At 41.6% G+C, this 13,113-nt stretch overlaps 2 protein-coding genes across 2 annotated transcripts in view; one reads left to right on the top strand and one right to left on the bottom strand.

Moving 5' to 3' along the window:
• Positions 1 to 7,718, bottom strand: part of ablim1b (actin binding LIM protein 1b) — a 50,305-nt gene extending 42,587 nt beyond the window's left edge. Inside the window, exon 1 of the mRNA XM_081698353.1 lies at positions 7,430 to 7,718. Coding sequence (XP_081554479.1) covers positions 7,430 to 7,442 — 13 coding nt within the window. The 5' untranslated portion in view covers positions 7,443 to 7,718. The remainder of the gene's footprint in view (positions 1 to 7,429) is intronic.
• A 407-nt stretch (positions 7,719 to 8,125) lies between these two features.
• trub1 (TruB pseudouridine (psi) synthase family member 1) lies at positions 8,126 to 10,573 on the top strand. The gene is made up of 8 exons (XM_027024906.3): positions 8,126 to 8,289; positions 8,483 to 8,581; positions 8,663 to 8,718; positions 8,853 to 8,934; positions 9,039 to 9,111; positions 9,209 to 9,348; positions 9,631 to 9,687; positions 9,792 to 10,573. The coding sequence occupies exons 1-8, from the start codon at positions 8,148 to 8,150 to the stop codon at positions 10,055 to 10,057; spliced, it is 915 nt and encodes a 304-aa protein (XP_026880707.2). The 5' UTR covers positions 8,126 to 8,147; the 3' UTR covers positions 10,058 to 10,573.
• Positions 10,574 to 13,113: the final 2,540 nt, after the last annotated feature.

Below are 13,113 nucleotides of genomic sequence, written 5' to 3'. Positions count from 1 at the left end.
GACTGTCCTTTCTATGCCATAAAGACTTAACTGTACTTGTTGTGTTTTCATTTACTGAAAAGGGAGACGCCTAAAAGCACTTACTCAGGTGGCAGATTTTATACAGAAAGTGATTAGTTAACGGGTGGCGTGTGTGTGTGTGTGTGTGTGTGTGAGAGAGATGCGTAAATATCTCGGGGGAGGAGACTTTGACTGGCCTGTCCTCAGCTGCGGAGGCCTTTCAGGAGAGGAGGAAGCCAAGGAAGCTGGAGGCGACAGCCTCGACCCACATGCGTCGTCGGACCCTTTGCCGTGAACCTCCCTCCACTGCTTTAAAGCCCTTAATGCACAGCTCAGAGGGGTCGTGGCCACAGCCAGGGCACATGACTAACCACAGCCACACCATAAACATAAGTGCCAGGAGCCATGCAAGGCAGTAAGAAGTCCTGTCCCAGCCTCACAAGGTCTTACCACTAGTGCATCTCTCTGGATGCCTCTCATCCACAGCATCACCCCATAGCGGCGCAGATGCATACAATTCCTACATTATACCACAACTACTGAAAGTAGTGCTTATCTATGGCACTATTTGTCAGTTGTACTGCATTCTATCAGTTCAAGGCCTTTAAAGCCCTAGAAGAAATATCAAGTCATTATGAATCAGTGCAGATACCCCTGAGACACAAAGCACAGCACAGCATTTCAATAACGCGTTCATGTGCCGCAAGTGACGCCACCCGGAATCGCCCCTTGAGCTGCAGCTCTGCTAGCACAAGCTTTCGTTGCTCCAGATGCTTCGAGGAATGTTTGGGATCTAACCCAGCCCGGCGCATGGCCAGGAGCAGCCAACAGATGGCAGTGTCCTGACCAGCAGATCCTCCCCTCTGGTCTGACTTGGTTCTGTCTGAACTCATTACGGACGTGTCCGTGTTGCTGAGCCCTGTGCCGCGAAGATGTTATCAGTTTAACTGCACCTTAATAAGGTGTAATTAATGTGATTGCACTCTCTTCCTCTGTGACAGGCGGGTTTGGGAGCAGCAATTATGTCCTCTTACTGGTGTGACCTTGTGTACATCAGTTCCGACTGCACGCTCGCTCTGCCAGGGCTGCAGCGCTGTTGTTCCCAGAATGCACTGCAATTAAAAGTCCTGCCATTCTAACCAGGATCTGTCTTCAATTTGCATGTACTGCATACTTGCCAGTGAAAAGAACATTCCCTGGCAGCTCAAAGAATTTTATTGGGATTTTGTGGAAGCACTGTTGTTGGGCTGGCCAAGAATAGATACAGGGTGGACAAGCACACACACACACACACACACACACACACACACACATTTTATATATATATATATATATATATATATATATATATATATATATATATATATATATATATATATATATATATATATATATACACATACACACACACACACACACACACTCATACTCACTCACACACACACACACACACACACACACACACACTCACTCACTCCCACACACACGTGAAAGCATGCACACGCACACACACACACTCACACACACTCACACACACTCACACACACACACACACACACACACACACACACACACACACACACACACACACACACACACACACACACACTCTTCATTTGAAAGCAAATTAATTAAAAATATATGAGGGAACAAGCTACCCCAAAACTAGAGGGAAAAATGTCCAGCCACACAGGACTAAAGCCTTGGGGTCTGGTTTCAAGGTGTGTTTTAGAACTGAGTAAATAAGGGCTGTTATACTAGGTGTGATATTGAGGCCATAAGGAAATGATCAAATCGTTCTAAAGAGACTGATTACATTTTTGTCACAGTTATGTGAGATAATGGCTCTTTGTTTTGAGAAGGGTCACTGTGTTTAGGCATAGTCCCAAGAAACAATTGAGACAAAAGATGTCTGTCTGCTAAAAATATAGGCAGTATGTTTCCTGCAGATTGCCAAGTGGACTCCTGGGGAAAGTAAATGGGCTTGAACATGGAAAAACCTCAGACGACTGGAGAATGCAGACCCCAAGCAGTTTGTCCTGTAGGGTAAATTGTGAAATGAAGCTGAGCTCTCTCCTTTGCAGAGCCAAGGCTGCTTTGGGGCGCAGAAGCACAGAATCAGGAGTGTCATATACACACACACACACACACACACACACACACACACACACACACACACACGTGTGTGTATATATATATATATATATATGCAGGTGTGCAGTTGTGTGTATAACAGGTCGACCAACTGATTAATGATTTGAGCACTTGCTCTCGGCAACTTTTCAGTGGCGCAGTCATCACGCAAAATGTTGCAAAACCGAATGGCTTCAGACTATATACTATCCAGCCGAGGTGGTACCTGTTCAATAATACACCCTGATGGGTGCACTGATATTGTCGACCCTAACAATGACCTTAAAGACATTATTCAGGATTTGATTTCTTATCCTTCTGGCACAACGTTATCGCATTAGGAGTTTTTATCATCTTTTATTGTCTTATTATTATCTTTTGCTACTCAAGCTAATGGTGTCCTCTTTATGTCGAGTCAGCACTCATAGCAAGGTCATCTGAGATTTTTTTAATCTGTTTTAGCATTGTATGATGAATGAAGGTTTGTCCATCTGGCTTTCCGTCTAGATAGTTTTTTTGTTGAAGGGCAGGTGTGACTAGCCAGCATTCCTGTGTGTACATGGTATAGGTTGACTAAGCTTGCTTTGAGTCTCCATTAGGGAGACTCAGATGGGGAACTGAAGGAATCAATATATAATCACAAAAGTGATTCAATGATAACAAACTGTGCCAATGTGCTCCCTCCCTAACACAATCATCATCATCATCATCATCATCAATGGATTCGTTAAGTTTAAGATAAGGTAAGGTAACACTTTATTGATCCCGAAGGAAATTGCAAGTTTAGCTATATTTGGAAGATCTCCAGGAGAAAGGTGTTAAGACGTCTTCACTACAATGATCTGATTATCACGGGAACCACTGTTGCCTTCACCATCTACATATTTTCCAGCTCTTTTCTCAGCCCTTTTCAAATATTTTTCCTTGTTCCTGATGTTGCCATCACTTAGGATTGCTACATCTATCACTATGGCCCTCTTCTGCTGTTTATCCATCAATATTATGTCTGGTTGTTTATCCATTACCATTTTGTCAGTCTGTATCTGAAACTCCCACAGGATCTTAGCTTGTTCATTCTCCAGCACCTTCAGGGGTGTATCCCATTTTGACGTCGGAACTTCCAGCCTGGCACAGCACAGCACAGATATTTCTATGCCAGCTACTTGGTTATGGCATTCCATGTACATCCTGCTATTATATACGGGATTGTCTCAGGGATATCTTACACAGCCTGCATCAGGGGTCCTGCCTGGAGTGGTAGATCCCACACTCTATTGAACTTGTATTCAGAGCTTGTGCCTTGTGCTCTTTCAATCCAGCATTTTCTAGCCATTGGCAGGATTTTTCCATATCCATATTTTTCCATTATTTGCTGGTGGTACATTCTGTGCAGGGGTTATTCCTCCCATGACGGTTCCTGCTCCTCCTCATGCTAATCCCCCCAAGGTTTCTGTTGTTTGAGGTACTCACTTTGTCCCTTGGGGTCATCTTCCTGTTGTCCTCTTGATCTTGGTTGTTTCAAACTAGATAGTGGCTCTGATGCTCACTAGCCCTCAGCCCCTCCTTCTGCTTAGTGTGTGGTCTCAGAGTGCTGGATTTGGGATGAAACTCTCTGTGCATTGTGAGGAGTTTACTTGTCTTGATGTCAGTGACTTCGATCTCCTCCTTTGGCCAGCTGATTATGCCAGCAGGGGAGTTGATGTTTGGTAGAGTTTAGGTGTTGATAACCTGGATCTTGTTCTTCCCATTTGGCTGACTTCTCAGGACTCTTTGTAGGTATTTGGCTGTAGCTGCTTTCTTTGTGGCCTCTTCATGATTCCCATTTGGCTGTGGGATTCCAAGGTATTTATAACTGCCCTCAACATCTGATATGTTACCTTCCATTAGTACGATCCCCTCAGTTCTGGCTACCTTTCCTCTCCTTGTAACAAACCGACACATCCATCCATCCATCCATCCATCCATCCATCCGTCCGTCCATCCTTCGGTCCGTCCGTCCGTCCATTCATACTGCCCAAAGCAAAAACATTACATACCCACCACCATGCTTGACCTTGGGGATGTTGTTCTTGGGGTTGAACGATTCTCCTTTTGTTTTGCCAAATTACATTTGGTTTCCTTTCACACCCTTTGAGCTTTTTAACAGTGCAGAACGCCTTGTACTTTTTGCTTATACTTTGCACTATGGCCACTGGCATTTGGAGACGCTTGCACACGGCTTTAAAGCCTTTCACTCTCTTGTGAGCGGCCACAATGTGCAACTGGGGGTCCTAACTAAGCTCTTTTGTTATTACAGTTCAATCGTAACTAACTAGAGAACTATCAATCAACTGGGGTCAATTTGATTGGAATGCTCAAGAACATGGTAGAAATTACCAAGACCTTACCGAGACTATTTAGAATATTATAGAAGCATACATATTCTAAACAATTTGCAACAGTTTCAAGGGGTATGAATAACACTGGATATGGCATTTCTAATAAAGATGTGCAAAAAAAAATCCCCACATAGAAATAGTTCAAACTTATCATTAATATCTACAGCAAAATGTCTTACTGTCTTTTGTTTATGCCATTTCCAGCCAGAAGAACCCTATTAGTAACAAAATAAATAAACTGACACACAATTCATTAATTAATAATAATTAATAATTCACAATGAATAACTTGAGCTTAACCATATATGACCAAAAGCTTTACACACATACACACACACACACACACACACACACACACGCAGTGCAAGCCCAACCACACAGTGAACAGCATCTGGCTCAGGCCAGTGCTGACAGGAAGTCAGCGACACCACCTGCACTAAGGGTGAGATGTCAGCAGCTCCGCACACAGGGATTACTGAGGGGAGTGATGGGGAGGGGGAGTGAGAGCTGAAGAATGGGAGCTGAGTGCAGGAAAAACGGAATAACCAACGTGGTCGGCGAGCAGTTCACCTCGGTTTGCTTTTTGGTGCAAGTGAGCTCAGGCTTTGCTTATCTGTCCTAGGCTGAGCGCTGAAGAGCCCAGCACATGTTTGTTCAACAGTCACCAGCCATTGTGAGGCTCTGATGGCAATAGCTGGTTTTAGGCGATGTGACCTCATGGGCATTTCCTCCCTCAGCCACAAGCAAACTGATAACCCTGACCCTCGGCGTCCTAACCCTTTCACCAGCTCCTCCATTCACACCCTTCCCCCAAATCCATTCATCCAGCCCCATTGCTGAGAGGTCACAGTCTCTGCCAACAGTGTCAGCTTGGCCCCATCCTAGCATTGGCCAACGTATATGATGATGTCAGATGCACAGCACTGTAAATAAAAACATACTGTACACACACCAAATGTGTTTGGTGCAAGTATGACCCATACACTTTTCTGTGTTGTTCTAATTGTTTGATTTGGCTTTAAAAATTAGGTTAGGGTGAAAAGCAAAAATAAGAATAAAAAACAGCATTGCTGAGTATAACACTTACGCATGGTTGTAATTAACTGTATATATTCATGTTTTAAACCCGAGTGAGAAAGAATTATGAAGTGTAGTGACGGGGCAGCAGGGTGAGGTGCCCACCCTCACGCCAGACTTACGGCATTACCTTATGTAGCAATTAGAGCTGTTGACTTCATCCTGTCATTCACATTCATATTACACTCCTGGAGCTGAAATACGCTTACAAAGAATGGAACCGATCTTTACAAAAATGTATACTTTAGAGAAATGTATAATGTGTAGATTTTCCTAACAGGTATTTTGGGATTAACAGGTATTTTGAGTTTGCGGTTGGTGGAATGGGATAGATATCCAGAGGCATTTTGAGACATGTCCTGGAAAGAGCCATCAAAGTCGTCTCATTTTGTATTCGTTTGCTCTCACCCATGTTTGATTGTTTCATAGGTTCCCTCAGTCGCACTACCCAGCTCTGTTGTGGGCCTACAACCGTGACCTTAATGACTATGATCTAATGACTAGATACCTTTGCGAAAGGCTGTTGCCTAACTCAGGGTGCAGAGGTTATAGAACAACAAACCAACATGTGACCCCTGGCCTCTTGACTACAAGGCCCCTGTAAGAAAATCAAGAAGAAACTGCGTACTTCAGGAAGGGATGTGAGTGAGGTTTGGTCCAAGTTAAACAATCTGCTTTGAAACCAGACACTTCCAAAGTTAAACAGACTTCAAGCCAGAACTAAGTTCTTTATCCATGTTGGAGTCTCTGAGATACTGCATACCAAAAATTTAGTTGTCAAATAAAGATTTAATACCCACTTGCTTAGAGTTTGTTTAATTTTATTTTAAATGGTATATATTTTTTGTGGAAAACATTGCTTAAGGATTTCAAAATAAAACCTTGTTCAGAATAAATAAAGTGTGAAAATACTGCATGGGCAGTGAACAAAGGTCATAAAAGAATATCTCAAACTGGTTAATAAAACGACAGAGAAAAGAATCTGAAAACAAGTGACTTTGGGTCACACTATATTTAGACCCACTCCATAACATGCCATGTCTTCTGTCTGTGTTCACTTCAGAACATAATGGCAACTTCAGATTTGAAGAAACAGTCTTAGCATGCACAGGAGCTCCTTTTTTTGTTATTTAATGTTTCTGCAGGTTTATTTTCCACTGCAGTACTTGTGCTTCCAAAATTGCAGCCCAGTCACTGAGCTGTAAATGCCAAAATCCAACAGAAAACCAATTTTAGAACGGAGAAAGAAGAACTTTGTGTAGAGTGGCTATTACGTGTTTAGTTGTACTATTTAAAGAGGCATGATCTGCCATACATTTCTGCGTATCCTCCCTGTAACACTCATCGAAGCTTTTATTTCATCACTAACACCAGACACCTGTCAGGAGGGAAGAATGTCATGCAATGTTTATTTCAGATAGACATGAAAGGAAGGGCTGGATAAGAGCTTTCGGAAAGGATCCTAACCCTAAAAGTACCAGGCTGTTGTCCTGTTGTCCATCGCCCTGGGAGCACTGGAATTATGTTTAATTCACAAATCACATCAGACATGATAATCGCAGCAAGAAGAGGTTTCGTACAGGGTACTGATCTCTTTAAGCACACGGACGCGAAAATGGTTAGTTCCCTAGAAGTAAGCTGTATGGCTTTTATTACAGGTGTGGTATGAGGGTATGGCAATGTGAGCGTCAGACTGCAAGTTCACAAAAGGCATTAGGAACCAATTTTCACAGGAAAAAAACGATGTCGCAGAGGCGAATCGAAAGGCAGGTTGGCATCCAACCCGAACTTTGAGCAAGACAATGAATGCCGATATAATCGGAAACGGCCAGAGACCCTACCTCTCGCTGACATGACGCTGAGAAAAGCTCTTCCACCTGGGTCGCCGGCGACGTTTAAAAACGTTTCTTTGGTCGGCCTGCCGAGCACGGTGCCCTGACACCAGAGAAACGGACCATAAGCGTCCCGATCCGTAAACAGGACAGCGGTGAGGGCACAACGGGGGCGCGGACGGGCTCGTCAATGGGCGTGCACGGGGTTCAATGCGCGTCCCACTGGCATAATGCTGTAGAGCACACTAACCCACACTGCACGCACGGGCTCATGTGCTGGAGCCGTTCAGCAGAGCGTTTCTGTACCACGCCAGACCTGCTAGACTATTCGGATGGATCCTCATACATATAAGTAGCCTACATACAACAGGGGAATGTACTACGTTGGGCAATAGCGATGGTTTTTGTCAAACTTTTGCAGCTGGACAAGATTTTCCTGTTATCTCGTCCCGGCATTTCCTCCACGGTCCAGAAAAAGTGAGTAAATAATGCCCCCACGTGGCATTTTCACTTATTGCGTTACTACCGATGTGTAGTGGCAGTGGTATTCTATTATGTCTGCAATTTAATTTATTAACTTTGTATATATAGCTTGTATAAGTATATAAGTATATAGTCATAAAAACGATAAATGTACATTTGTAAACGTTAGGATGTCCTGCCCCGCGACCGCTCAACGATCGCACGCGCGCTGACATCATCATCTTGCGCCTGACCAACAGCAAGCATGACCGCAGACGGCATGGCTACTGTAAACAACGTTACCTTATCAAAGTTACAGTCGTTAAATGGCATTTTTGCCATATATAAGAAACAGGGACCCACCTCTGCCGACGTATTAAATATGCTTAAACAGAAGCTTTTAAACGGTAGGCTGCATTCTTTTACCGTCGTAGATACGTACGCAGTCTAGCCAGCGGTTGTGTTGCGAGTTAGTTACTGCGGTGCACGAGTCTAGCCAGCTATTCAGATAAAAAATGCAGCCGAAATCCATCATTCGTGATGACGTTATTGCACTTTCTATACCAATATAGGCCTAATTCTTTTCTCTGATGCATTCAGAGGCTGGTGTAGCTAATGCTAACCATCGAAAGAGGAAAAAACAAGCTTTAAAACTTGGCCATGGTGGTACGCTAGACAGCACTGCTTCTGGTGTTCTGGGTAACGTATTACATTTACTTTGAATATTGTAGATATAATGATGTATAAGCGGTATGATTTTTAACAAAATATGTCTTGCAGTGATTGGAATTGGCCAAGGAACAAAGATGCTTACGACAATGCTTACTGGATCAAAGGTACGATTTGGGTTAAGGGTACACTTTAGGCCCAAAGGTACACGTTAGGGTTAAAGTACCACACTGTATATGTTTTGTATTATCATGCTGACACTCTTGTGCTTTGATTTTTCTGGAAAAAAATATTTTCACAGAAATACACAGCTGTTGGGGAGCTGGGCAAAGCAACTGACACTCTGGACTCATCTGGAAGTGTTGTTCAAGAGAAGCGCTATGGTAAATTACGGCCCTATGTTACACTTGTAGGAGCAAGCACAGTATCTTAATTTATGACATCTATACACTGGTTTTTCTCCTTTACATCGTTTTTGCTGTCCAAGACCACATCACAAGAGAGGCTTTTGAAGAGAAGATGAAGGAGTTTATTGGTGAAATCATGCAGGTCCCCCCACTGTGAGTCTGTCAGTATCACTGAAATATGACATGTATTTGACACCTTGCACCATTCTGTGATTAATGCCATATACATATTTAGTGTTTGACTTTGTAGTTACTCAGCCCTGAAGAAAGATGGCAAGCGCCTCTCTGTCCTGTTAAAACAAGGCCATGTGGTGGAAGCTAAACCTGCACGCCCTGTTACAGTTTACAGCCTCTCGTTACAAGACTTCAGTCCACCGCTTTTCAGTCTGGGTTAGTAGATGCTAAAATGCTATTTCATGTGTTTTCATTGAACAAGAGGAATGTAGGAATTATTAGGTTGAAATTTCAAAAGCCAAAACAGTACACGTGGAATGTTTATGCTGGCACAGGAACCACAGTTTAATCAGCAGCCCAAAACCTCACGTACATTCACGCATATAAGTAAAGTCACTGATCTTCATTAAATGTTCATTTAGATGTTCACCTGTCCCAGAAGGAAAAGCCAGTATTGCAATATTTAATTGTACTGATGGCTTATCTTGTATTTTTCAGATATTGAATGTGGTGGAGGGTTTTATGTCAGAAGCCTGGTGGATGATTTGGGGAAAGGTAGAAAGCTGCAAAGCTGTCCGCATATCACATTAGCCGTGGCCATAAGTGTCTTGGATTGTGTGTAAAGTTGTCTGACTTCGCCCTGGCTTCGACCCCTGCAGCTTTGTCCTCATGCGCTCATGTGCGGGAACTGACACGCACCAAGCAGGGGAGGTTCACTCTGGAGGAGCATGTTCTACAGGAGGAGCGCTGGACCTTCCGGGACATCTCCCAGTCCTTGCAGCCCTGCCCGGAGCCCACAGCTGTGCAGAAGAATGGGAAGAGAGGCAAGGCCCGGGACAGCTGTTCCCAGCCTGGTTCTGAATGTGCTGATCCTAGTCCCGAGAGAGCTGGGGGTGCTGGTAGAGATTGCTGTCCTGCCGACTAGAGACTCTCTCAAACTGCACGCCCCCTTCTTGAAGAAGCTGGAAGGAATGATCATAGTTATCTAATTCTGAATCTTTAATTCTATGGTTAGACTATTTTTAGAAGTAAAATAACAATGCACTGAATGAGGAGGGTAAACCTGATCCTCTCCATAACAAACACCTTCTTGACTTACACACATGGTGGTATTATTTTGCATTGAGTTGGCTGCCATCCTTATGCGTCATCCAAAGATAGTAATTATTACGCAAGCGATGTGGAGTGAGTCTAAAATTCTCTTTGATTTTTATGGCAAAACGCCACCTGGCAGCATATGATCTTCATTATGATTACTTAGGAGTTTTCATTGTCATTGTGAAGTCTAGTTGGGACTTAAGTACTTGCATGGTCTTTTTACATTTTCTTTATTATTTAAGTCTGCCGTATATTCTGGTGGTGATGTTTCAGTTGAAGTCACGATTGATATCTTTCTATTAAATGTTATTTTTGCTTGGCAATAAAACTTATTGGAACAGGTCTCTTGTTTGAAAATAAATGAGAAAATGCATAGTGAAAGAACAGTGCTTTATTTTGGTGTAAGAGGTACACAAACATGTAGCATTATTCATTTTACAATTGAAATACTCCAAACACTAAGTCTGTTGTCATCATAGTAACGTTTTGTAATTTGTTTTGACTCTCTTCTATAATGCAGGAAAAAGCAAATAAATGAACACATACAATAATCAACTTACATATGTAAATATAAGAGTAATGCAATGGTAAATTAGAAATAATTGAAGAGACAGTGTGTAGAAGAGGGTTTACTATTCATGTACTTTTTGTATGGCTGTAATGGTAATAATTTGAGCATATTTTTAATTATGGAACAAGTTTGAATCTTGTGTGAATCCTCTATTGTCAGGATGGAATTAATTGCCATTAATGGAATTGCACTGTAGTCCAATAGCCCTCAGGTTATTTACTTTCTGTGTAATTTAATAAGAATATACAGAAAATATATACTGCATGTACAGAAAATATAAACTGCATGTTACTTAGCCTGGAGTTTAAGGGAAGATCTGCTTTATAGATTTTATTGTTAATCATTTATAATACCATGTTTTGGTGTAACTAATTAATCATCGCTGTTAATTTCCAAACACTGTCCAGGACTACAATGAAATGTTTGAATTAAGTGTGATGAACACGAGTAGCACTCCTAATGGCATACTGAAAATCCTATCAGCTCTGTTGGTGATTGGGTCATAGTTGTCTGGATGCAGCTCAAAAAGACTGGCCAAGTATTTCCACTTTTATAAAACTCCTCAAATGGATGCTATTGTACTTTCCACACTGGCAGTCAACAAGAGTTCTGTTATGGTGAAGAAGGGTAAGATAATGCAATGGTGTAAGTTAAATACATAAATAGAAATATTTGCCACTGGGTGGCACTACAGAGCTACCTTGGTCTCACGGGACACGGGATTTATATTAAGTAAATCATCTTTCTGGACTTCCATGTGAAGGTGTATGTGCTACTCCTTCAAGTCACATGGACTGGCATTGCTGAGGTGCTATGTTTGACAAGCCGAGACATGCAGTGGAGCCGCAGTGCGTAGTTCTGTGAGTCTGAATTATCCATCATCAAAACATGTTTGTTAACGCATTATGACCACATAGCGCCGTTACCACCATCGGTTGTCCAACACAGGACAGGAAGAGACGTGCAGGGACGGTTTTACAGTGCTGGGGTTAAATGGGCTTAGTTGTAGAACAGACATTGTTACAAAGTACACCTAATATACATAATGGAGAAGAAAAAAAATAAAATAAATAATTCTCTCTCTCTTTCTCTCTCTCTCTCTCTCTCTCTCTCTGTATATATATATATATATTGCACTATCCCTTAGCATATTTATTTATAATATCTTTATAATATATTTGCTGGCAAAAAAAGATGCTTTTCTGTTGGGTACAAATAGTGTTATGGACATATAACTATTTATCACAGTGTTTCAAAGGTGTGCTGGTCTGCTGCTGTAGTTGTTGTGGGTTGCTTCCTCTTTTCAGTATTAGGGAAAATGCTTTATAGTTTGCAGCTTATGATGTACAATCTAATTCAGTAAACCATATATATATGTCTTGACCTTGAGGCCAATATTAGTAACAATCCAATAAACCTACTAAATAAAACTAGTAAACTATCTAAAACTACTAAATATGTTAGTAATCCATTTATCTAAAAACTACACACAAATTATTTAAAAACAAATAAACAAACCAGTAAACAAAAAACTTCTAAGCAAAATTCTAACAAATAATTAGCTTTTTTAAAAAAAAGATGATCCACATCTTGAATTTGATCTTACTCTAAAAGGTGAGAAATTTAGTTTCCCCAAAGGATTTGCCGTTTACCCAAAGACTTTATATAATAGTTATAATAAAAAGACGACTGTTGTTGTTTGTCAAGTTATTAACTGGATTTGAATAGGCCTGCTTGACTCATTTTATAGGTGTGACTAGGGAAAAATCTCTGTGGTTTTGTGCCAGTTTCCAATGTTCTCTGTACTTCAGCACTTGTTGTAAACCATGTTCAAATGCATTTAGAAGTATATAATCAATATCAAAGGTGCTGTTTTAGTATGCGCTTTAAACGAGGTCATCATTGTCTCCTTCTCGCAAAAAGGCTATTTTCCTTTTCACGCGATCAAAACTGTATCAAAATAAAGTTAATACGTTTCAATGCTGAATTATCTTAATTGTATGCGCACTTTAAAACCATGTGTATTTGCAGTGTATTTATGATGCTCATCTTACCAGATCATAAAGCAAATTTGATGTGAAAAATACAAATAAAGAATTTATGTTCTGCTTTGGTGAAAGCGTAAATCTTCTGTTATTAGATTATTATTTCTCTCCGCACATAAAGGTGATAGTATTGCGTTAAACAACAGGCCTTGCATGTACAGTCCATGCGCCGTCACTACTAGCGCTTTAAATACTTGGCAATAGACAGTGCGCATGCGTAGTGCTATCCAGCCAGCTAGCCCGTTAGCTAGCTAGCCGTCCTGGCTA

The sequence above is a fragment of the Electrophorus electricus genome, chromosome 15, assembly GCF_041902795.1.
Source record: "Electrophorus electricus isolate QZ-2024a chromosome 15, ASM4190279v1, whole genome shotgun sequence".
NCBI classification, from domain to species: domain Eukaryota; kingdom Metazoa; phylum Chordata; class Actinopteri; order Gymnotiformes; family Gymnotidae; genus Electrophorus; species Electrophorus electricus.
Note: the sequence above shows the minus strand (reverse complement) of the source record. Positions and strands in the feature narration are given on the sequence as shown.

Bases quoted from the DNA above. Each gene is read 5' to 3' on its own strand.
- trub1 (XM_027024906.3), top strand. From the start codon at position 8,148: ATGACCGCAGACGGCATGGCTACTGTAAACAACGTTACCTTATCAAAG. The intron at 8,582-8,662 runs GTAACGTATTAC...TATGTCTTGCAG, and splicing joins CACTGCTTCTGGTGTTCTGG to TGATTGGAATTGGCCAAGGA. The intron at 9,349-9,630 runs GTTAGTAGATGC...TGTATTTTTCAG, and splicing joins TCCACCGCTTTTCAGTCTGG to ATATTGAATGTGGTGGAGGG.